At 38.3% G+C, this 22,618-nt stretch overlaps 1 protein-coding gene across 1 annotated transcript in view; it reads left to right on the forward strand.

Moving 5' to 3' along the window:
- Positions 1 to 19,700, forward strand: part of Smp_127620 (hypothetical protein) — a gene marked incomplete at its 3' end in the record, with an annotated part of 32,531 nt that extends 12,831 nt beyond the window's left edge. The window contains exons 6-10 of the mRNA XM_018793543.1: positions 1,154 to 1,963; positions 4,341 to 4,868; positions 6,228 to 6,687; positions 16,799 to 17,289; positions 19,659 to 19,700. Coding sequence (XP_018647139.1) covers positions 1,154 to 1,963; positions 4,341 to 4,868; positions 6,228 to 6,687; positions 16,799 to 17,289; positions 19,659 to 19,700 — 2,331 coding nt within the window. The remainder of the gene's footprint in view (positions 1 to 1,153; positions 1,964 to 4,340; positions 4,869 to 6,227; positions 6,688 to 16,798; positions 17,290 to 19,658) is intronic.
- Between the last annotated feature and the right edge of the window lie 2,918 nt (positions 19,701 to 22,618).

Genomic DNA, 22,618 nt, shown 5'->3' on the forward strand with positions numbered 1-22,618 from the left:
CATGTATATAGCCACTGTCAGGAAAATCCTACTCACTGCTTTCTTTCTGCTGGCATGTCCATCAGATGGAGAGGATGGAAGGCAGACGTCTGGCTCTCAGACCGGGCTGATGGGCACAGAGCATCCACCCGGGGGAAGTTGAAAAACTCTGGTTCCAAATCGGTTGTGCACATAAATAGTGCTTAAACCTATTGTTGGACACAGGCTAACATAGAATTGCATCTCCTTACGTTGCTCCGCTGTCTTGTGGGTTAGGCCTCTATGTCAAATGCTTAAAGGGTGAATCCCTAAGAAAACCATCTGTTTCGGTTTGAGAAAGTAAACAGTATCCCAGCCCACATACAAATTGAATGATTTTGGAGGTATCATTACCAAGGTTTGACTTGATAATTTCAAACAATTTGAGCATTGATAGACTGTTAAAAACCAGATATATAAAATACCTGAGATTTTAACTTGTCTAACGCACTACTAGTTGGTTCCTCTTGTCATGAATCTTTATTGTATCATCTGTGTTCCTGTTAGTTTAATTTCCCTCAAAGTAACTTCACTTTTTGAATAATTCATTTTAACAAGATATTTTTACTACTTTAACCATTATAAAGTAATCGTTTGCACTATAAAAATGGAGGTTGGAAGAAAGCTAGGGGCGACCAAACCAAAACGTGGCACAAATCTATGAAGTCACTGACAATTGGACTGAGCCATACTGGTAGGTGTAGACTACCTGGTTGGGATTCGCGAGATGATAGCAATCGATGGTTAGAGACCTTGAATGACATGGCTCAAAATCGTTTGCAATGGAGAAGGTGCATCCACTCTTTGTGTTCTCCCGAATTCTAATCTTCTGAATTCTTCATGTCTCTGTCTTTTTTCTCTTTCCAAATTTATTACACTGGATTATACTCCTTGAATAACATCTTCAAACCCTAATCTTTCCGATTACTGCTCATGCTCTTACTGCCTCTACCACTATGGGATTTGAATCGACAACTGCATCTCTGTGTTAATGTGGTATGGCAACTCGAACTAATGTACGTACTTTCGAAGTTCTACGTTGTGACTGACTGACATTATTATCAAGATACCAGTTGAGTGGAAATTTTATATACCAACAAATTCTATCTTATTTATTTATTTTTGTATTTTCAAGGTTCCAATAAGTCCACCTTATGCATTAAATCCAACTCCTTCTAAACGTACTGATTCAAATAATAATAATAATAATAATAATAATAATAATAATAACAATGTACAGTCTAATGAAAAATCACCAACATGTATATCTCTTGTTGATTCTTTCTTTAATGATGATACTGTTACTGCTATAAACTGTGATTCTTCATCTAATGTTAACAATAAAATTGATCAATCATTATCTAAAATCAATAATGATAATATTAATGATAATACTACTGATAATAATCATATTGATACTAATCAATCAATCAATATTATAAATGATCAATTATCTTCAATGGATATCAATGAAACTAATGATAATGATGATGGTGATGATGACGATGATGATGAGGAGGTGGAGGGGGATTCTACGAAACAACAACCCAATGAACTTATTAATAATGGTATTAATGAAGAAACCATTTGTACAAATAAAATATCTCTTGTAGACAATGAATGCACACAAATGATTTCTTCAATGAATAATGATACTCATATCAATGAGATTGCAGCTGATCAAACATCAGATATGTTATCTAATTGTTATAATCATCATTTAGTGAAAAGTTCTTCAATACATTCAGATTGTACAGTTGTTGAAAAAATGCCAGATCATCAAATATCGGAATCTGTTGAACAAAAAACTTCTAATACTACTACTACAGTAACATCAACATCAAATCAATCATATCGTTTAGTTTGTTTATCTGGTTCAGTTCAATCACAAATTATGGCTCAATGGCAAATATTTCAACGTCTTAAAAATTTACATAAACGTCAGGTATGTACGTGTTTGTATGTCATTTTATGCCATTATTGTACTTACTTACTTACGCCTGTTACTCCCAATGGAGCATAGGCTGCCGACCAGCTTTCTCCAACCTACTCTGTCCTGGGCCTTCTTTTCTAGTTCTATCCATTTTTTGTTCATTCTTCTCATTTCTGACTCTATTTCTCGGCGTAATGTGTTCTTTGATCTTCCTCTTCTCCTTTGGCCTTCAGGATTCCATGTGAGGGCTTGTCTTGTGACGCAATTGGGTGATTTCCTCAAAGTATGCCCAATCCACTTCCAGTGCTTCTTCCTGATTTCTTCCTCCGCTGGAATCTGGTTTGTTGTCTCCTACAGTAGAATGTTACTGATAGTGTCTGGCCAACGGATCTGAAGTATCTTGCGTAGACAACTGTTAATAAACACTTGTATCTTCTGGATGATGGTTTTGGTAGTTGTCGAGATCTGCGCCCCATACAGTAGAACTGTCTTGACATTTGTATTGAAAATTCTAACCTTGATGTTGGTTGACAATTGTTTTGAGTTCCAGATATTTTTCAGTTGTAAATATGCTGCTCTTGCTTTGCCGATTCTCTCCCTTACATCTGCATCAGATCCACCGTGTTCATCAATGATGTTGCCCAGATATGTAAAGGTTTTCACATCCTCCAAAGCTTCTCCGTCAAGTGTAATTTGATTGGTGCATGTTGTATTGTATCGGAGGGTCTTGCTTTTCCTTTTGCCATTATTGTGGGCAAAGCTTATGTCAAATACTCGATTATTCATTATGGTGTATGTATTTCTGGGTATATATATCTTCTTACTGGTTTATATTGAGGTCGTTAGGATGTGTTACGTATGCTTAATCACACTCTATCTTGATGAACTTTGTTTCTTGAAATAGAAGTGGGTTAAAAGGTAGTCGGTCGTGGTCAAAGCTAGATATGACCAAATGCCCCCGAATGCCTTGGTACGGCCGAGAGTGGGGAGAGTCCGCTCTCCCTCTCGAAATGCTCTCACATGGCCAGCGAATATATAGCCTCTGCCAGGGAAGTCTTACTCACTGCCTTCTCGTGGCATTACTGTTGTTTACGAAATTGAGAGGACGAAAAGCGAATGTCCAGCACTTTAACCGGGTTGGTAGACAAGGCGAGTCCACCTAAGGGAGTTGGAAAACCCTGATTCCAAACCAATGGTGCACATGGGCTGGCTCCAGTATCCTGAGGGAACAAATGGCGTACGAATCAATCGTTGATCACCGACTACCATGGGACTGCGTCTCCTCACGAAGCTCCACTGCCTTGTAGATCAGATCCTTAGGTCAAAGGCTCCGGGTGTGGCCCCCTAAGAAAACCACCTGCTTCAGTTCGGGCTTCTGGGCAGTATCACAGCCCTCACACAAATCGAATGAGATTTGTATGGCGCGTATATATCTGGTGCTTCCTTGCACCAATATTTATGTGTTTAAATAAATAAAAAAAGATATGACGTCAATTCATGAATATATTGACCGTTGGTGTGAGCCATCCTGATAGATGCAGAATACCTGGTCGAGGTTGACACAATGACTACGATCAGTGTCTGGAGATTTTCCGTCGCCTTGTTCACAGCGGTGCAAATTTATTCGCTCTTTATCTTCCTCTCAATCTTGAATTTCAGTGTTCCTTTATAAATATCTTTCCATCTTGTTTTTTTAAATCATATTCTCAATGATTAGTCTTTCTTATTGTCACTGCTACTACGTTAGTTCGACTTCTTTTGCTATTCATCTTATATTTACCTTGTGTAAGTTTGATGATGACAAATTTTCCTTTTTCCTCGTTGCCACTGTTATAATTTGTATTTTGCTAATAAACGACCCAGCTATTCCTATTGCTTAGTATTCTTACACAATGACACTCGACAAGACCCCAAAATCAGAACACGTTGAACAGGAATGAAATTGTATTCAAAATAATAATAATAAGTGAACAGCAATCACTAGTTTGAATAACGTTCATATATTTATAGTATATACATAAGAAGCTTCTAGATTTTTCTCCAATAATATGCCCGGGCTGATCGGTTTAGAATTAACCAATCAGCGCGCAGCAACACCATAATGCATGAAACATGCTTTAATCCAATCTATGTCCCGCTAACAATTTAAAACTCTATGATGAACATGGTTGATTGACTACCACCCTTTACATTGATTATGACTGGATAATTGAATCGACTGTTAGCAATATATTTTGCAATTAATAGTTTCAAAGCTAAAGTTATAGTGAACCTTAATCTGAAGGTGTAAAACCTTAAATCTGTTTAAAGTACGCTTATTTACCAGTCAAACTCTACACCTTTTTGTAATGGATATCCAATCTCTGATTTGTTCCTTATTTTTTACTAGATGACCACTGGGTCTTCATCAAATGATAATTCAAGTCAGAAATTATTTTGTTTAGCCACTTTAATATGTTTGCCGTATCGATTTCTCTGGTGGCTTACAACTCATAATCCTGGATTCATAGAAACATCTCGATCATCCTCCGTTCTTACATCGACTGTCTTCTCAAAGTTCTTTGACTCTGGTAATACTAATAATAACAATAAATCTGGAACATCTCCATTGAATTGGATTCAATCATTAGCTAGTAGACGTTTAAATGCAAATTTATCATCAAATGATGCAGTTAAGAAATTCATTCATGTACTACCTGAGCCTAGACGACGTAAACGTTTAGTTCAACAACAACTTAAACGAATCAATGCTACTCTGCGTGGCCAACAACAACAGTTAAACTATACTGGCGGTAATTGTTTATCTAAATCACTTATTTTACCACCAAGAGGATTAACTAATGATGGCCTAGATCAGTTATGGGCTCATCCTAATCGTATACCGTTAGAAATATATGCTGACTTTGAAACTACACAAGTAAGTCATTTCCAGTTTAATATATTCATTATTAATAATGTTACTATTACTATTCATTCGTCAGCAAGGAATTTTGTGGGTTGTTGAATTTCATTCTAATCATAAACCGATCTAAGTTAGACCACCATTGAAAATTTGAGGGTACTGGATGACCTTCCTTGTGTATCGATCATGTCACTGAAGATAAATGGAAAGAGATTTAATTACACAGCAACAGTTTTATCAGTGATTTTGTTATGGAGAGCCAATCAGAAGTAGCCTAGTGTAAAGGTCGATCGATGGCAATCAGAATCGACCTAAAGGACAAGTGCATTTCATTGGCTAAGAAATTGATCGATTTCTCAAGGATTAGAGTGGTATATGTATATAAACGAGTATTTGTGTATTTTATTCGGTAGCCCAATACACTCTCTCGCTCAAGTAGTCAGTATCAGATTTAGACACCGCCCGTCACAACACATTTTCATAATTCTAGCCCCCAAATGCCCTGGCATGGCCGAGAATGGAGAGAGTCAGCTCTTCCTCTCCAAATGCTCTCACATGGCCACTCGTATACAGCCACTCTCAGGGAAGTCCTACTCACTGCCTTCTCGCGGCATTATTGTTGTTTACAAAATCAAGAGGACGAAAAGCGAATGTTTGGCGCTTTAACTGGGTTGGTGGATATGGAGTATCCACCTAGGGGAGTTGGAAAATCTTGATTCCAAACCAATGGTGAACATGTGCTCCATTGTTCACATTTTCTCGGAACTATCTAGCTAGTAATAGTGAGGTTATGCATTATGTACTCAGTCAAAAGGTCCATAAACCTTCTTCGAGGCATGCTTATCCCAATGTGCAGTGTTGGTTAGTACAGTAATGGGCTAGAGATGAGTGAATCAAGACATAGCGTCAGTTTGTGAATTCATTGACTGTTGGTCTAAAACTTGTCGATAGGTATAGATTAGGTAATGTTTGAAAAACAGGTCCCAATGTTGCGTTTGTGTCCATTTTCCACGAAATCTGAAGTTCAGTAACACTCATAACTTCAATTTCATTTGTTCCTTTTGTATTATATTTCTCATGTTTAACTCTTCTTTGAAGTCGAGATTTTTTCCCATATGATGCTTCTTATCTTGGTCTCCTCGCGCCTCCCTAACGCCTATTGTGATGACTTGTAAAAAAGTACACCTCTTCTAGGTACTATATTGTTAATGACTGATTGATATGTAGTTCATATCTTCGTGTAGTACTTAAATGCTTCCTCATTTTTTAAAGCAGCGTAACTGTTTAAAGGAAATAGTTAACCGATACTCTTTTATTAAAGAGGTTATGATCCCTGTAATTTAATTTATCCACTACTCTTACTTAAATTTCCAGCTTATTTTAACAAATCTGCATCATATGTTAGCCTTATGGTTATATGGACAATCTCTTGCTGGCACGTCTGTTCAATCGTTTATTCAAGCTCCTATCGTATATGTACTGCCCAATGGACGTCCAACTAATATATCAACCTCGGATTCAGCTAACGGTCGACCATATTCTAAATCTAATCGACATAATACAGATCAACCTGATTATTGGACACTTATGCCCGGTCGTCAAGATGCTTTTTTAAATTCTCTGAGACAACCATTTCATATACCATTGTTTCCTGGTGGTATTCCGAATTTTGGATCTTCTACTGCAGGTGCCCCTAACTATTCAACACCAATGCTCCCAGACCGTTCAAACTGCACAAATCTCGCTCAACCTTTTTTCTATCCTCGATATCCTTTGATCAATTGGCATGGAATAGCCAATAGCAAATACTCAGGACAGACGATGACATCAGACCGTAAGCTATTACTTTTAGTTAAATTATGTTATATGTTTGGCTATAGTTTTCATTAAGGTTAGTTAGTTCCTCTGAATACGTCAGTAATGGTCGATTTATTAAAAATCTAAATAGTTCTTAATACATGCTAGCGTAAATCTGTCAGCTCTTGCAAACCGAGAGGTAGGTTTCCATTCTTTACGACAGTATGTGCTTATAATCCTCTAAAAGAGTAAACACAAATGCTCAACTGAAAAGCAATGTAATGCGTATACTGATATATCATCATCCCTTCATGGTGTTATAGATCTTTGGGTTAACAAAAAGCATTCAATCGTCCATAGAAGTCGTGATTTCTCATTATGATCTACTACCGAATTCTAATACGTATCAATATTCGACCTAACATAGTGTTGAAATGTGAAAACCCGTAAAATCTAGTTCAGTATGCCTGTTTTAGTAAACGAGGAATATCAGATGCAATATTATATCTTTCTATTTCACCTCCTAAACACATTTTTATTTGAGTTAGGCGCTGATAATTTTTTCCAGAACGATAATGAAAGCTTTGTGATTAAATCATCCAGCCCGATCGTTGCTGCTACCTTGACGTGGTGGTCGGGCTTGCCTATCGTGATGAAGCAATCGAGCTATGCTGGCTGGAACAATCGTTCCTCGAGGTCCTACCATGCCAGACAGGTCGGTTGAAGAGCGGTGAGACTAAAAGCAGCAAACCCAAGGTCCGAAGGCGAAGTCGTACTGCTGACTGTACAGAGGTGTGACAGCAGTAAGGTGTTTCCTTCAGACAACCAGCATGACAGCGATGCTGCCTTCCCACAAGGAGGGGTGGGGTTAGAAAAGGTCGACCCTAAAAATGCACACCTCGCCTTATCCCACGGATATCCGTCTCCGGCGGTAAGGTTTTTTTGAAGAACGGAGCTAACACAAAAACTACCCACAAAAAGGTCGTGTGTGACCGACCTCAAGCAGTTGTCCCTTGGGCACTGCGGTCACGCTCTCAGGTCATTAAGACCACTTCTAACCCAATTTCCTTTTCAGGTACCTCTAGAAGAATCCTTCCACGGTGTGGGCAACCGGGAAGTGATAACTGCCCTCATACCTCTAACAACACTCAAGACCACTGTATTCATAATCAATCTCCTTCTTCACTTCCTACTATTCTTTCTACCTTGACTTTCAACACTAAACTTCCTGTTCCGGTTTCCTCCTCAAGTGTCACCATGGCCAACGATTCTAGTGCGCGAAACGCTGTCCCAGGTCTACTGAAACCTCGCTCCAAACTACACATTGGAGCCTTCAACGTACGTACCCTATGCCAAATCGGTCAACAGGCCTCCTTAGCTAAAACTCTAGAATCTCGTACCATTGATGTATGCTGTGTCTCCGAAACACGCATACAGGATCCCAGTGTGGTCATTCACTTGACCTCACCTCGCCAAAATGGACAGCCGACGAAATACACCCTCCGTGTATCTGGCGACCCGTTGGCTAGTTCTCGCGGACTTGCAGGTGTAGGCATAGCACTAAGTACAAGGGCAGAACAGGCACTACTAGAATGGATCCCCGTTAACAGTCGCCTGTGTGCTGTCGGGCTAAATGGCTCCGTAAGAACTCGGAAGGATAGGGACACACGTCGTTGCCTTTTCGTCGTTTCTGCCTACGCTCCCACTGACTGCAGCCATGATGAGATGAAAGATGACTTTTACAGAAAGCTCTCTGAGCTTCTTCAGAAATCTAAGCGCTCAGACATAGTAGTCGTAGCGGGTGACTTTAATGCCCAGGTAGGTAGCTTAAATCAAACAGAAAGACATTTAGGTGGGTGTTTTAGTATTCCGGCTCAACGAACCGATAATGGTGATCGTCTGTTGCAACTATGCTCAGACAATCGTTTATTTTTAGCAAGCACTAATTCTAAACATAAGGAGAGACATCGTCTAACATGGCGACCACCTGCACCAAACCAACGATGGACTCAAATAGACCATATTGTCATCAGTCATCGTTGGAGAGGCTCAATAGAAGATTGTCGCTCGTATTGGAATACTTGTTTAGACTCTGATCACGCTTTAATACGAGCGCGCATTTGTCTGCGCCTCAATGGACGCAGGAAAATTACACTAAGAAGACCCATTAGGATTGGACTGGAGGACGAGAAAGCCAAATGCGAATTCCAGAAACAACTGAGTTCACATCTAGGCAGTTCTGTAAACGAGACTGACCCAGATGCTGCTTGGAAAGACATACGAACAACTGTGGAAACAGCAGTCACATCTATTAGTCATTTAAACCATAGGGCTCCAAAAAACCAATGGATTTCCTCTAAGTCTATTTCACTGATGGATTCGCGTAAACTCATCCCATCAGGCTCTGAACACGACGAAGAGCGTAAAGAAATTAGATCTAGGTTAACTAAAAGTCTAAGGAACGATCGTGAGCAGTGGTGGGCAACGAAAGCAAAAGAGATGGAAAAGGCAGCGGCTGTAGGCAACACCAGGCAACTATTCAGACTAATAAAAGAAACCGGAATTAAGAAGTCAAGTGTAAGTGAGACAATCTCCGAAAAAGACGGAACCCTTATCTGCTCTCAACCTAAACGTTTAGAACGATGGGCGGAACACTTTAAGGAGCAGTTTAGCTGGCCTTCAGCTACTGCACAACTACCCACTATTCCCAGAAAACCTGAATGGAACATTGAGGTAGGCCCCCCGACTCTACTTGAAGTTCAAAAGGCTATAAGTAATCTGAAACGAGGAAAAGCAGCTGGTCCTGATGGATTGGCTCCAGAGGTCTTTAAATATGGTGGTCCAATTTTAGCGATTAGGTTGACTAATATTCTGGCTAAAATCTGGGAGACGGATGTAATCCCATCCGACTGGTCACAATCACTGATTGTCCCAATATATAAAAAGGGGTCCAAATCATCCTGCGATAACCATAGAGGGATTAGTCTGACTAACATAGCATCTAAAATACTAGCCTCAATAATTATCGGGCGCCTAACTAAGACTCGTGAACTGCAAACACGAGAAAATCAGGCTGGCTTCAGACCTGGTCGTGGCTGTATCGACCACATATTCACCATTCGTCAAGTTTTAGAGCACAGACACGCTTATCGGCGTCCGACAATGATAGTTTTTCTTGACTTGAAAGCAGCATTTGACTCTGTAGACCGAGAGGTTCTGTGGCAGTGTCTGTCATTGAAAGGTGTACCTGAGAAGTACATAAACCTTTTGAAGGCTCTTTACTCGAACACTATTAGTCGAGTGAGAGCTTATGGCGAACTGTCATATGATTTTACAACCTCAAGTGGTGTCCGTCAAGGCTGTCCACTATCCCCTTTTTTGTTTAACTTCATTATAGACCTGTTGCTGGAAATAACACTCTCGTCGACTGAATTTACAGGAATTGATCTCCTACCAGGGGGACCACCAAGCGACTTAGAATACGCAGATGACATAGTCCTGTTTGGTGAAGACGCTGACAAAATGCAGAGTCTTCTGTTGGAACTCAGTAATAATGCCAGGATGTTTGTGATGCGTTTCTCCCCATCCAAATGTAAATTGTTACTCCAGGACTGGCCTGCGTCAACACCTGAACTAAGGATAGGGAGTGAAGTAGTCGAACGCGTCGACAACTTCACTTATCTTGGAAGTCTGATCAGCCCTAATGGGTTGGTGTCTGACGAAATCTCAGCACGGATTCAAAAAGCTCGTTTGGCTTTTGCCAACTTGCGTCACCTATGGCGAAGACGAGATATCCGTCTATCAATTAGGAGATGAGTATACTGCGCATCAGTTCGTTCTGTTCTACTTTACGGCTGTGAAACATGGCCATTAAGAGTAGAAGATACTCGTAGGTTACTAGTATTTGACCACAGATGCCTTAGAAATATTGCTCGCATCTGCTGGGATAACCGGGTAAGTAATAGTGAGGTTAGACGCAGGGTATTAGGGAACGATGGTAAATCAGTTGATGAGGTCATGAATCTTCATCGACTGAGATGGTTGGGCCATGTGTTACGTATGCCTGAACACCGATTACCACGACGCGCTATGATGACTAGTATTGGGGATGGTTGGAAGAGAGTTAGGGGCGGCCAAACCAAAACATGGCATCAGTGCTTGAAGTCACTAACTTCTAGTCTGAGCCATGTTGGCAGATGCAGACTACCTGGTTGGGGTCCGCGTGACTATCGTAACCAATGGTTGGAGACTCTAGGTGACATGGCTCAGAATCGATCACAATGGCGTAGGTGTATACACTCTTTATCTTCCCTTAAACCTTGAGACTAAAATTGCTTCATATCTCTCTTCCTTCCTATACTATATCCTTATATACAACCTATAATTTATATACTACTACCAACACTAAATTAACTACTATTAATCCGGTGTTCATCTTGTTGTGCTAACGAGGTATGGCAACTTGGACCGATGCATATATGTGCCTGGTCCTACGTTGTAGCTGACTGACTGACTGAAATCATCCAGCTTAGAAAACGCATTCATCTAGGCTACAAATCTTCCACATCATTTCACAACATTAATTACACCTGAATACAGACATACGTACCAACTCCTGGCCATAGTTGTATACCTTGACTTTAAGGTAATCTTTCACTCCATAGGTCGACAGGTTTTATGTCATCATCTGTCATTAAAAGACGTACCAACAAAGTACATCAACCTTGCACAGGCTCTCTACTCAAACATTACTGATTAAGTCAGAGCTTATGGCGAATTGTTATCGTAATCGATGCCTTCAAGCAATGCTTGTCAGGACTGTCTCAACTTTGGTTTAATTTTGTTATAGAGATTCTTCTAGAGACAACACCAATCGTCTGACTTATCAGAAGGTGCTCTTCTTGACTTTGAATACGCATATGACAGTTCTGTTTGTCGAAGACATTGAACAGGTCTTCTGACCACCTTAAGCAGTAACTGTAGTATGTTTAGTGTGTGTTTCTATCCCTCTAAATTCAAAATGTTGCTTCAAGAGTGGTCTGTGTCAACATCTGAACTAATGATAAGGAGTGAATCATTTGAACTTCTCGACTGCTTCACTTATTTCGGAAGTCTCTTCAACCTTAGTGGGCTGATGTCCGACTAAATCTCGAAACGGATTCAAAAGGCTCGGGTTTTTTCTACCAACTAAAGGACGAGTATACTGCTCAGCAGTTCGCTGCATTATACCTTATTACTGTTAAACGTGGCCTTTAAAAATAAAAGATATTCTTAAGTTAATAGTATCCGATCATAGGTGTCTTTGAAGCATTGCTCGTTTATTTTTGGACCATTGAGTTAGCAATCCTGAGATTAGATGCAGTATATTAAGTAAGGATGGAGAATCGATTGACGAAGTAGAGAATCTTAATAGACTGAAATGATTAAAATATGTACTACCCATGTCCATCCATTGACTACCTCGAGGCTTGATGATAGCTGGTGTAAGAATAGGTTGGAGGAGAGCTAAGGGGAGCCAAACTAAGACAGTGTCGGTCTGTAATAACACTGACTACTGAACTGATCCATGTAGGTAGGTAAAGACTACCTGATTTAGGTCCGCTCTATTATCGTAACCAATGGTTAGAGACTTTAAATGACATGGCTCAAAATCATTCAATCTATCTTCCCATAGATCTTAAGTTTTTAAATTCATCATGAACACATGCCTTATTGTGTTACTAATTTATATTTTCTTTCCGAATTGTACCTTGGCTGCCCAATCTTTTCTATTATCACTAATACTCTAATGTTTTGTGCTGACAATCTTACTTCGCTGTGTCAATGTTGGATTATAACAGCTTGAACCGATGTACACGTGCCACGACAATCTACGCTGCTTATAGGTGGCTGACTAATTATATCTTCCATTAAAAAATACGATAGTAATTACATCTCCACTTATAGACAGCATAAAGGATTTCCGGTCACATTTGAAACCAAATTTTATTTATAGTTATAAAGCAGTTTTTCCGTGGTATTAAGATTTTCAGGATAACCTGCAAAGGTGATTCAAATAGGAACACTTCACTATATCACCACATTCTCAACTTTTTATGATTACTATATGAAAGCTGTTTGCTAAAATTCACAGAAATAATCACTGAATACCTAGTGAATTAAAAATGTATCCTAACTAAGGGAAAAATTACAAATGCTTAAAAGAACTCAAGTTTATCGTCATGTCTATAATTTGTTGTAAAGCACTGACTGTTTCTTACTTGACTTTGATAAAATCTCATGAATCTTCCCAAAGAATCATAAATTAAAGTTCACCAGTTGGAGATTCCATTCACTTAATTTTTCCAGGGTATTTTTCAATGTGATCCTAAAAATGCACAACTCGACTTATCTCACGGATTTCCGTCTCCGGAGGTAATGTCCTAACAAGTACAGAGCTAACACAAAAATTACAAAAACGGTTGTGTGTGACCGACCTCAAGCAGTTGTCCCTTGCGCACTGTGGTCACGCTCTCAGGTCACTGAGATCATCCCTAACCCAATTTCCTTTTCAGGTACCTCTAGAAGAACACTTCTACGGTGTGGGCAACCGGGAAGTAATAACCGTCCTCATACCTTCTAACAGCACTCAAGATCACTGATCGTTCTATGAAATCCCTTATCTGAAATTTGAGTATTATTATATATTATTCAAATAAAGAATAATAATCTAAACTCTGAACTTATTAATATGTTCCTTGTAGTGTTATATGATCAGTCATATTAAAATCGAAGACGAAATATCATCTTACATGGTTGTATTTGTTTTTAAACTTACAACTTATATGTTTAAGTGGCATAATCAGTTCTGCATTTAATATGACGGACCACATTAACCTGTTATCCATGATTAGGATAAATGTATTTTATTTATTTATTTAAACACATAAATATTGGTACAAGGAAACACTAGATATATATGCGCCATACAAATCTCATTTGATTTGTGTGGGTGCTGTGATACTGCCCAGGTGTCCAAACCGAAACAGGTGGTTTTCTTAGGGGGCCACACCTGGAGCCTTTGACTCAAAGGTCTGATCCACCAGGCAGTGGAGCATCGTAAGGAGATGGAGTCACATGGTAGCCGGTCACCTACGATTGATTCATACACCATTTGTCCCCTCAGGATACTGGAGCCAGCCCATGTGCATCATTGGTTTGGAATGAGGATATTCCAACTCCCCTAGGTGGACACATATCCACCAACCTGGTTAAAACGCCAAACATTCGCTTTTCGTCCTCTCAATTTCGTAAACAACAATTGTGATGCGAGAAGGCAGTGAGTAGGACTTCCCTGAGAGTGGCTGTATACGAGTGGCCATGTGAGAGCATTTCGAGAAAGAGGGCGGACTCTCCCCACTCTCGGTCGTACCAGGGCATTTGGGGGGGGGATAAATGTATAAACACTATTCATTCACTTGTAACATCAATCATACCGTTTATTTCTCACCCTCTCTCTCTCACACACACACACACTCAATGAGGTATTTTTAAAATGGCAAGTTATGTTACAACTGAATTACCACTTTCCACTTTTCAGTATTGACCCAAATATTATTTATGTATTGTATGTGTTTTAAGGTAATTCATCTTTTGTTAGCCTTATTTATTGTGTCTTAATGAAATATGTAAACATAATTTTAACTTTAGTATAGAATGTATATAAGAGTTAGTAGAATATCTGTGAGTTTCTCTTTTCTTTCTCTCTGTTTCTGTTTCCTGGTGCACGTTCAGTTCGTCTATACACATGTGTCAACAGATTGTTATATATGTTAACTAACTATCCATGTTTATGTAATGATCAATGATTAAATAGCCTGTGGAATATATATCTTATCCTCATTAATAATATTATCCACTTAAATGATGAATGGTATATGACTGGTTGTTTTTTCTGTTCGATTAGGAACACTAGATAGTGTGAATTACTATTATTTTTTTGGTGAAGTAATTGGTAACGAAGATAGGGAAAGATAATTATCGGTATTATTTAAAGGGATATTTGTCAACAAAAATTGAGGTATTTCCTGGAGTTCTAGTGATGAGAAGCAGTAACCAATGGAGTTCAACCAGGTCTGTTGGGAGATATCAATTCACTGAAGACATTGGTGAAATGGTTTCTCAATTTCGTGGATTGGTTGAAGTTGGACATCAACACCGTTGGATGCCGGCTCAGTGGTCTATCGGTTAAGTGTTCTGGCTCGAGACTGATAGGTCCTGGGTTGGAATCTCGCGAATGCGGGATCGTGGATGCGCACTGTTGAGGAGTTCCACAATAGGACGAGACGGCCGTCCAGTGCTTTCAGGTTTTCCATGGTGGTCTAGCTTCAATTGACCCATGATTTCAACCATGTATAATTACTAAGATCTCCGAAACCCCCCTCTGATAGTTATGTAATTGTTAATATTATAAAACACACACTTCAGTACCATAATTTAATGGCAATTGTTTTCAGTCATTTTCTATGAGATTGTCAATTCAAAGTATTTGACATTGTCAGGAACTTTTTCATGTTTCTAATAGAGGTCTAATAGGGATAGTAGGAATAGTAGTAGTTAAAATTGTTATATGTTTTACGGTCAAAATATTAAAAAGACCTTAACCTTCTATCAATCTTGATCACATACCCTCCCTCCCCCCCCCAAAAAAAATCACGTTATTTTTTTTTTAAATGACAAATACACTTGTAAATTTCAAAAGTACTTCATGTATAATTCCTTTCTATATATTTGCGAAATACAATTACAAATAGCATGTTTAGACTTGATTACATGTATTCACTAGACAAAATGAAACTAGTTTGTCCTTTAATCATGCTAACTTAATATTTGATGGAAAGAGGCAATTTGCACTAGATCATAACACATCAAAAGTCCTCTTTTTGTATTTATTAAGATAGTACACATCATTTTTATCATTTGAATAAACTATCTAATAGTTAAATTCACTTAGTATTGTTTGTTTGAATCTTCCCATTGATGCTTTAGGACTGTAACTCTTCAGTCTCTAATTGGCATATGTGCATACTGTGCGTATTGCCTCAATATAGCCTTAATTCACAAGCATGGTAATCAAAGATGGATAGTGACTAGCAGTGGAATCCAGGACGTATGTTTCGTCCTATTCGGGAGTCGTTAGCTGGACGTACCTGTATCTGAGTTGATGTTCACTCTGAGACTCGAACCCAGTAACTTTCGCTTCAAACGCTATCGCGTTATCCACTCGGCCACTGAGTCCTAATAGCCACTTGCTTGTACAATGGGGTGAAGTTTAAATTCACTTGGTATTGTTTGTTTGAATCTTCCCATTGATAGTTAATTTCATTCAAAATGTATCACGTCAGTTTAAGTCACTTACTCTTTAAAAGTAATATCCTCTCTTTTCTTACTATAAGATTGTCGAGATCGTTAAATTTTTCTGGTGTTATGGATCGATCCAAGTCAGACGACCATCGAAAACGTAGAAACACTGGAAACCGTTTCGTTCTGGTATGAGACTCCTCAGTAGTGCGCGCCCACGATCTCGCGCACGAACGCTTAACCCTCTGATCTCTGAGTTGGTATCCAACGTTGTTTATACATAATCTCAATTAATTCGCTACATTGCGTGACATTGACTCGTTGGATGCCGGCTCAGTGGTCTGGAGATTAGGTGTCCTCACGCGAGACTAGGGGTCCATGGTCTGAGTCCTGTGTGCAGAATCGTGGATTCGCACTGTTGGGAAGTCCCATACTAGGACAAAACAGGTGTCAAGTGCTTCTGGGTTTTCGGTAGTGATTTTGACTTAGATTGGTTCATGATATGAATGAAGTAATATTCTCTGTATTACTATTACTACTACTAATAACATGTCTTCTCACTTTTTTGTTTCAATCAATATCATGCCAAATGTTTTCCCCATACCCTAAACTTTTGAGTATATCTATGGGCCATGCTTTATTTAGTTCGGCAACCTTTATTTTTCAACTGTTTAGTTAGTAATGTATTTCACTATATTTAAGAGTTGTGTTCGACTAACAATCTCTCGACCAATACCTTGAAATTTCTGCTTTTTTTTCAAAATCACTACATTATATTGTTTGGCCTGTATTTCATTTAATAAAAATAGCTACCACGACAAGGCCTGTGCGTATCGGACCTCCAACACTGTATGGTTGTTGGCCGCGTGGACGTTTCAGTGATACAATAGATGACAAACACAATATTGAAATAGATCAGTCCTGTTCACAATCTACACGATTTCCATCGGCTGGTCCTGGTTACACGTTTATCGCTAACCTACCTTTCCCACCACCGGTACGTCCACCTACAAGTTTAAATCATGTTCACACATCTACTCATTCACAAGTTGTTCCTGGTTCAGGATATCGTGGTTCATCAATTTCATCTCATCCTAATAAATTTAGATTTCGTAATCCATGCAATACTGGAAATCATTCAGTTGAACCATTTATTTTAAATAGTATGCCTTTATTGGACACACCAAATCAAATTAATCATCATTCAAATTTTATTCACAATTCAAAACAAACAATTCATAGTACAGTAAATGGGGATAAAAATCAAGGAGTACGCACAAAGCAGAATTCACAAGAATCAGTATGTTCTCTCAATTTTTTTTCTCTCTTATTTTTTTGACATTACTTACGCCTGTTACCCCTCGTGGAGGAGCATAGGCTGCACACTAGTATTCTCCATCCAACCCTGTCCTGGGCAATCCTTTCCAGTTATTATTCATCCTTTTTATATCTGCTTTTATTTCCCGGTGTAATATGTTCTTTAGCCTTACACTTTTCCGCTTCCCTTCCGGATTCTAAGTTAGGGTTTGCCTCATGATGTACGTTGATGTATGTCCGATTCACTTCCATCGTCTTTTCCTAATTTCCTCTTCAGCTGGAAGCTGCTTTGTCCTCCCCCATAAAACGCTGTTACTGATAGTATCCGGCTAGTGAGTGTTGAGTATTTTGCGTAGACAACTGTTTATAATTACTTGTACCTTCTTGACGTTGGTTGTAGTAGTTCTCCACGTTTCAGCTCCGTACAGTAGAACTGACTGTCTTGACATTCGTATTGAAGATTCTGACTTTGAAATTCGTTGACAGTTGTTTTGAGTTCCATATGTTCTTCAACTGTAGGAATGCGGATCTTGCTTAGTCAATCCTCGCCTTTACATTTGCATCAGATCCTCCTTGTTCACTGATGATGCTTCCCAGGTACGTAAAAAATTCCACCTCTTCCAGAGTTTCTCCATCAAGTGTGATTGGGTTGGTGTTCTCTGTGTTGTATTTGAGAATCTTGCTTTTTCCTTTGTGTATGTTGAGGCCTATTGATGCAGAAGCTACTGCTACATTGTTTGTCTTTGTCTGTATTTGTTCGTGTGTATGAGAGAGGAGTGCTAGGTCATCTGCAGAGTCCAAATAGTCTAATTAATTCTGAGATGTCCATTGCATTCCGTGCTTCCCCTCAGATGTCGAAGTCTTCATAATCCAGTCAATCACCAGAAGAAATAGGAAGGAGGGAGAGTAGACAGCCTTGTCTGACTCTGATGCTTACTGGAAATGCAGCTGTCCTCCATGCACGACTTTCCGCTGTAGTCTGTCGTATGAGTTTTTTGACATAATTTGGTGTTATTCCTATTAAATTTTTATCCATTATCTGAGTTTAAGCAAATGAGTTTTTTTGAACGGGTATTATATCATGAAAATTCTCCCTTTTGTGAATAACACTCCACAATACAACTGACTTATTCATAACCGATACTTTCAACCGACAAAGTTATATTCGGAAGTGGTTATTGTGGATATTATAGTAATTTTAATAGTTGAGATCATGAGTCAATTGAAGCTAGACCACCATGGAAAACCTCGAAGCACTGGACGCCCATTTCGTCCTATTGTGGAACTACTCAGCAGTGCGCATCTACGATCCCGTCTCGAGAGATTCGAACCCAGGACCTATCAGTGTCGTGCGTAAGCGCTTAACCATTAGACCACTGAGTCGTCATCCAACGGTGTTAATGTCTAATTTCAACTAACCCAAGAAATTGAATAACACATCCACCATTGTCTTCAGTGAGTTACTATCTCACAACAGACCTGGTTGACTAGCTTCAAGAGGTATTTCCTGGAGTTCTAGTGAGAAGTAGCAACCAGTGGAGCGCTGAACATTCGCTTTTTGTCCTCATTTCGGTAAACAACAACCCCACCACGAAAAGGCAATGAATAGCTCTCGCCTGTCAGTAGCTATATACGTGTAATCCCATATGAGAGCATCTGGAGGGGAGAGGACTCTCCCCACCCTCGACCGTATCAGGGCATTTGAATTAAGATATAATTCTCGATCTATCATACGCATCTGTAATTGCGGTTGAATTAAATATAGAATTTCACACTGTCTGATCATCTTATAATGTTACTGTTTTATAAGCTTTATCATCCCTCATTTATAATCGAGTTATTAAATCATGTGTGGAAAACAAGATTCAGATTTACATATTCGTATCTCGTTGTTTAAGGGCGATAAAGTTGATCCACTTTGGTTTGGAGACCCGGGTAGTATCATAGCCCTCACACGAATCATTGATATCTACTAATAGCCTCATTGTTATTATGTGGCGCATATGTATTTGGTGCCCTTTTTGCACCAATATTTATGTGTTCAAATAAATAAATATATAACTAGAAGAATTATTACACGATCAGAACGGATTACCCTTTAATAATACCTATGAATTGATAACAAATATGATTATTACCCTTCCAGATACATATACCTCAACAAGCTATAGAATATCAGAAGACGACAGTGTTCATGACCTGTGACTGACGAATTAATATTTAGGAAAAAAATATCACTTTTTACGTACCTTTGCAAGCAGGAACTTAAAATGTTGATTTTGTACTTCAAGCAATCAATACTCTGTGTGTGTATTCACTGTTTTGTTTTTCTCCCTCTCTAAATTTATCTAGCGACGGAATAAAGAAGATTTAGTTGTCGGTGGTGATAGTTAGATTTGATCAGACAGTATCGCCCCCCCCAATATCTTTCTCATACTTATTTGTTGTTTTTTTTTGTTAATTTTCATCTTCGCTCACTTACACTTTCATCTTATAATCATGATTGTGAATAAATGAAAAATCAAACAAACCTTCTGTGAATAAACACACACACATACACAATCATTAGTAATTTTTGTTATCATCATTTAGTTCTTTTCTCAATAGCCGAATACCCAACATTTTGTATTCATCTTATTTTTTGATACTCTGCCTTCCCCTCTCACCTTGATTTAATATGATCCCTGTCTTCTTCTCTATCACTTGTTCTTTTTTTGTAAATCTTATCGAACTCTATTCCCCTTTAGCTCTATTCATGCTTCGGTTTTAATCCTTGACTTTAGTCTCTTTATTCTCTACTATTGTATGCGTGGAGTACACATGTTTTTGTGATTGGATAAAGTGTTCATCCGTAAACAGTTGGATAATAATCATCTATACTAATCATGAGAATTTCTTATTATGTAATCTCACTTTGTTGTTTTTTAGAGGATTTATATATTTGATTCTATTGACTTGTTCACTTTTATCTGTCTCTCTTTCTGTATCATGGTTTACTTACTGTTTACTCCGTTTCTCCATCACCTACTCTTTGTTATCCTTATTGTTCCGCTCAGTTTTCGGCTATTAGTTCTCTTATGTGTGTGTGTGTTGTTTACTTCATTTCTTTTTCTTTTCCCTTTTTCACCCTCTGATTATTGTTTTCTCTGAACTTGAAAAACTCATGATGTGTAAGAGATGATGATTATGATTGTGTTGATTAATAGATGTGTTCGAACAGAAGAAAATGGTTATGTGTTTGTATATTTACACATTAAACAAAGTTTACACTTTACCTCCCCCTTCTATACTCTACCCACGATTATAAACTGTTCTTTCCTGTGTGTAAACAACTAGTTTTCTTTTGTTGTAACTCACTCCATCTTTAAACTTCACATTGCCTCTGTTGAACTTCAATCCTTCGTTTTTTGTGTTAACCGTACCATTAGTTCTATTCGTTTCTTACTCCCCTTTTTTCCTACCTTACATAATCTTTTTTTTTCATATGAATCAAAAAAAAAAAACAAGAACAAATTAAGCTCAAATCACACTTAATTGTAGACCAACCAATTTTTTTTTCGTCGCTCATATGTGCAGCTAACAACAAAGACAACACCCTTGTTCTCTCGTAACTAGTATAATTTAGTTGATAACTACATTTTCTTGTTATTGCTCATTATTAATTGTCAACAATAAATAAATAAATCAGTGTATTGATAGAAATGATTATGATTGTTCCATCCCCCTCCTATCCGACTTCATTTGTGATTATATTATAAGTGTGTATCTGTTTGTTTGTGTATTGTGTTGCGTTGTGTTGTATTACATGAAAGTAAGAGACCTCCCGGTGTTGTCTTTCACATATTTATGCGAGCATACTACTAACACTACTACTTTGAAAGAGGGAGAGAGAGAGAGAGAGAAAAGGAACACTAAACACCCTTATGTACATTTATTTGTGCCTTGAGTAAAAGAACAAATTAAAGGTTATACCACCATTAAATAAAATGAAACAGCTTAAAAGTAGATATTTCATGTGGATTATCAACAAACAATATAGTCGGATAATTCTCATTTAGTTACCATATTATCATTATCTCATTGCGGTTAATAACATTCTTCTCTTGTTTACATGTGTGTATGTGTGTGTGTATACATTTTTTGTGTGTGTCTTTACTCTCTTATATTCCTATCCTATATTTATCCCCCCTCCACCTTTTTTTTCTTTTCTATTTTACTCTTCAGTTTTAAAATAAATAAAAAAAATTTACTCTTTTTTTTTTAAAAAAAAATGGTGTTTAGACAATTTGTGCACGATATAATTTTTTTTATTATTCTATTCAAAGAAGAAAAAATATGGAAAAAAAAATTTTTGTTCTCAATTTTATTGATTTTTTTGGTTATTGTTATGAATGAGTAGTAGTATGTGAATGATGATGATTATTATTTTTCTTGCAAAATAAAATCCACCGTTTCCAGGAGAGGAATGTTGGTGAATAAGGACGATATATCTAATGATATCATTAGGTCCTACCATGCCAGACAGGTCGGTTGAAGAGCGGTAAGACTAAAACCAGCAAATCTAAGGTCTGAAGTCGTACTGCTGACTGTACAGAGGTGTGATGGCAGTAAGGTGTTTCCTTCAGATAACCAGCATAACAGCGATGCTGCCTTCCCATAAGGAGGGTTGGGGTTGGGAAAGGTCGACCCTAAAAATGCACACCTCGTCTTATCCCACGAATATCCGTCTCCGGTGGTAAGTTCCCAACAAGTACGGAGCTAATACAAAAATTACCCACAAAAAGGTCGTGTATGATCGACATCAAGCAGTTGTTCCTTGGGCACTGCGGTCACGCTCTCAGGTCATTAAGAACACTTTTAATCCACATTCCTTTACAGGTACCTCTAGAAGAACACTTCTAGGGTGTGGGCAACCGGGAAGTGATAACTGCCTTCATACCTTGAATAGCATTCAAGATCACATTTTGCTATAGTATGATAGGCTAAGTTATTCATATCTCAAATGGGTCAAAGGGGAAAGTCACTTTTATGTATTTTTGGCAGGCCATATAATCTTAATGTAATCGTTCCTGTAGGTTTCAACATTTCGAACACTTTTTTCTGAAGTAAAACCATGTTGTTTGATTTGTTTCAATGAATCTATTAGTTGCTTTTCAATCTTGTCTACCACGTCATTCTTCAGTACTAGTTTCTGAAATTTACTTTTATTATTTAAAAGGGCTTTCATCCTGTTTATATAGTTGTTTTTATCTATGAGTATTACCCCATAACCTTTGGCTGGTTTCATGATGAATAAATTGTCATTAGTTTTA

The sequence above is a fragment of the Schistosoma mansoni genome, assembly GCF_000237925.1.
Source record: "Schistosoma mansoni, WGS project CABG00000000 data, supercontig 0201, strain Puerto Rico, whole genome shotgun sequence".
NCBI classification, from domain to species: Eukaryota; Metazoa; Platyhelminthes; class Trematoda; order Strigeidida; family Schistosomatidae; genus Schistosoma; species Schistosoma mansoni.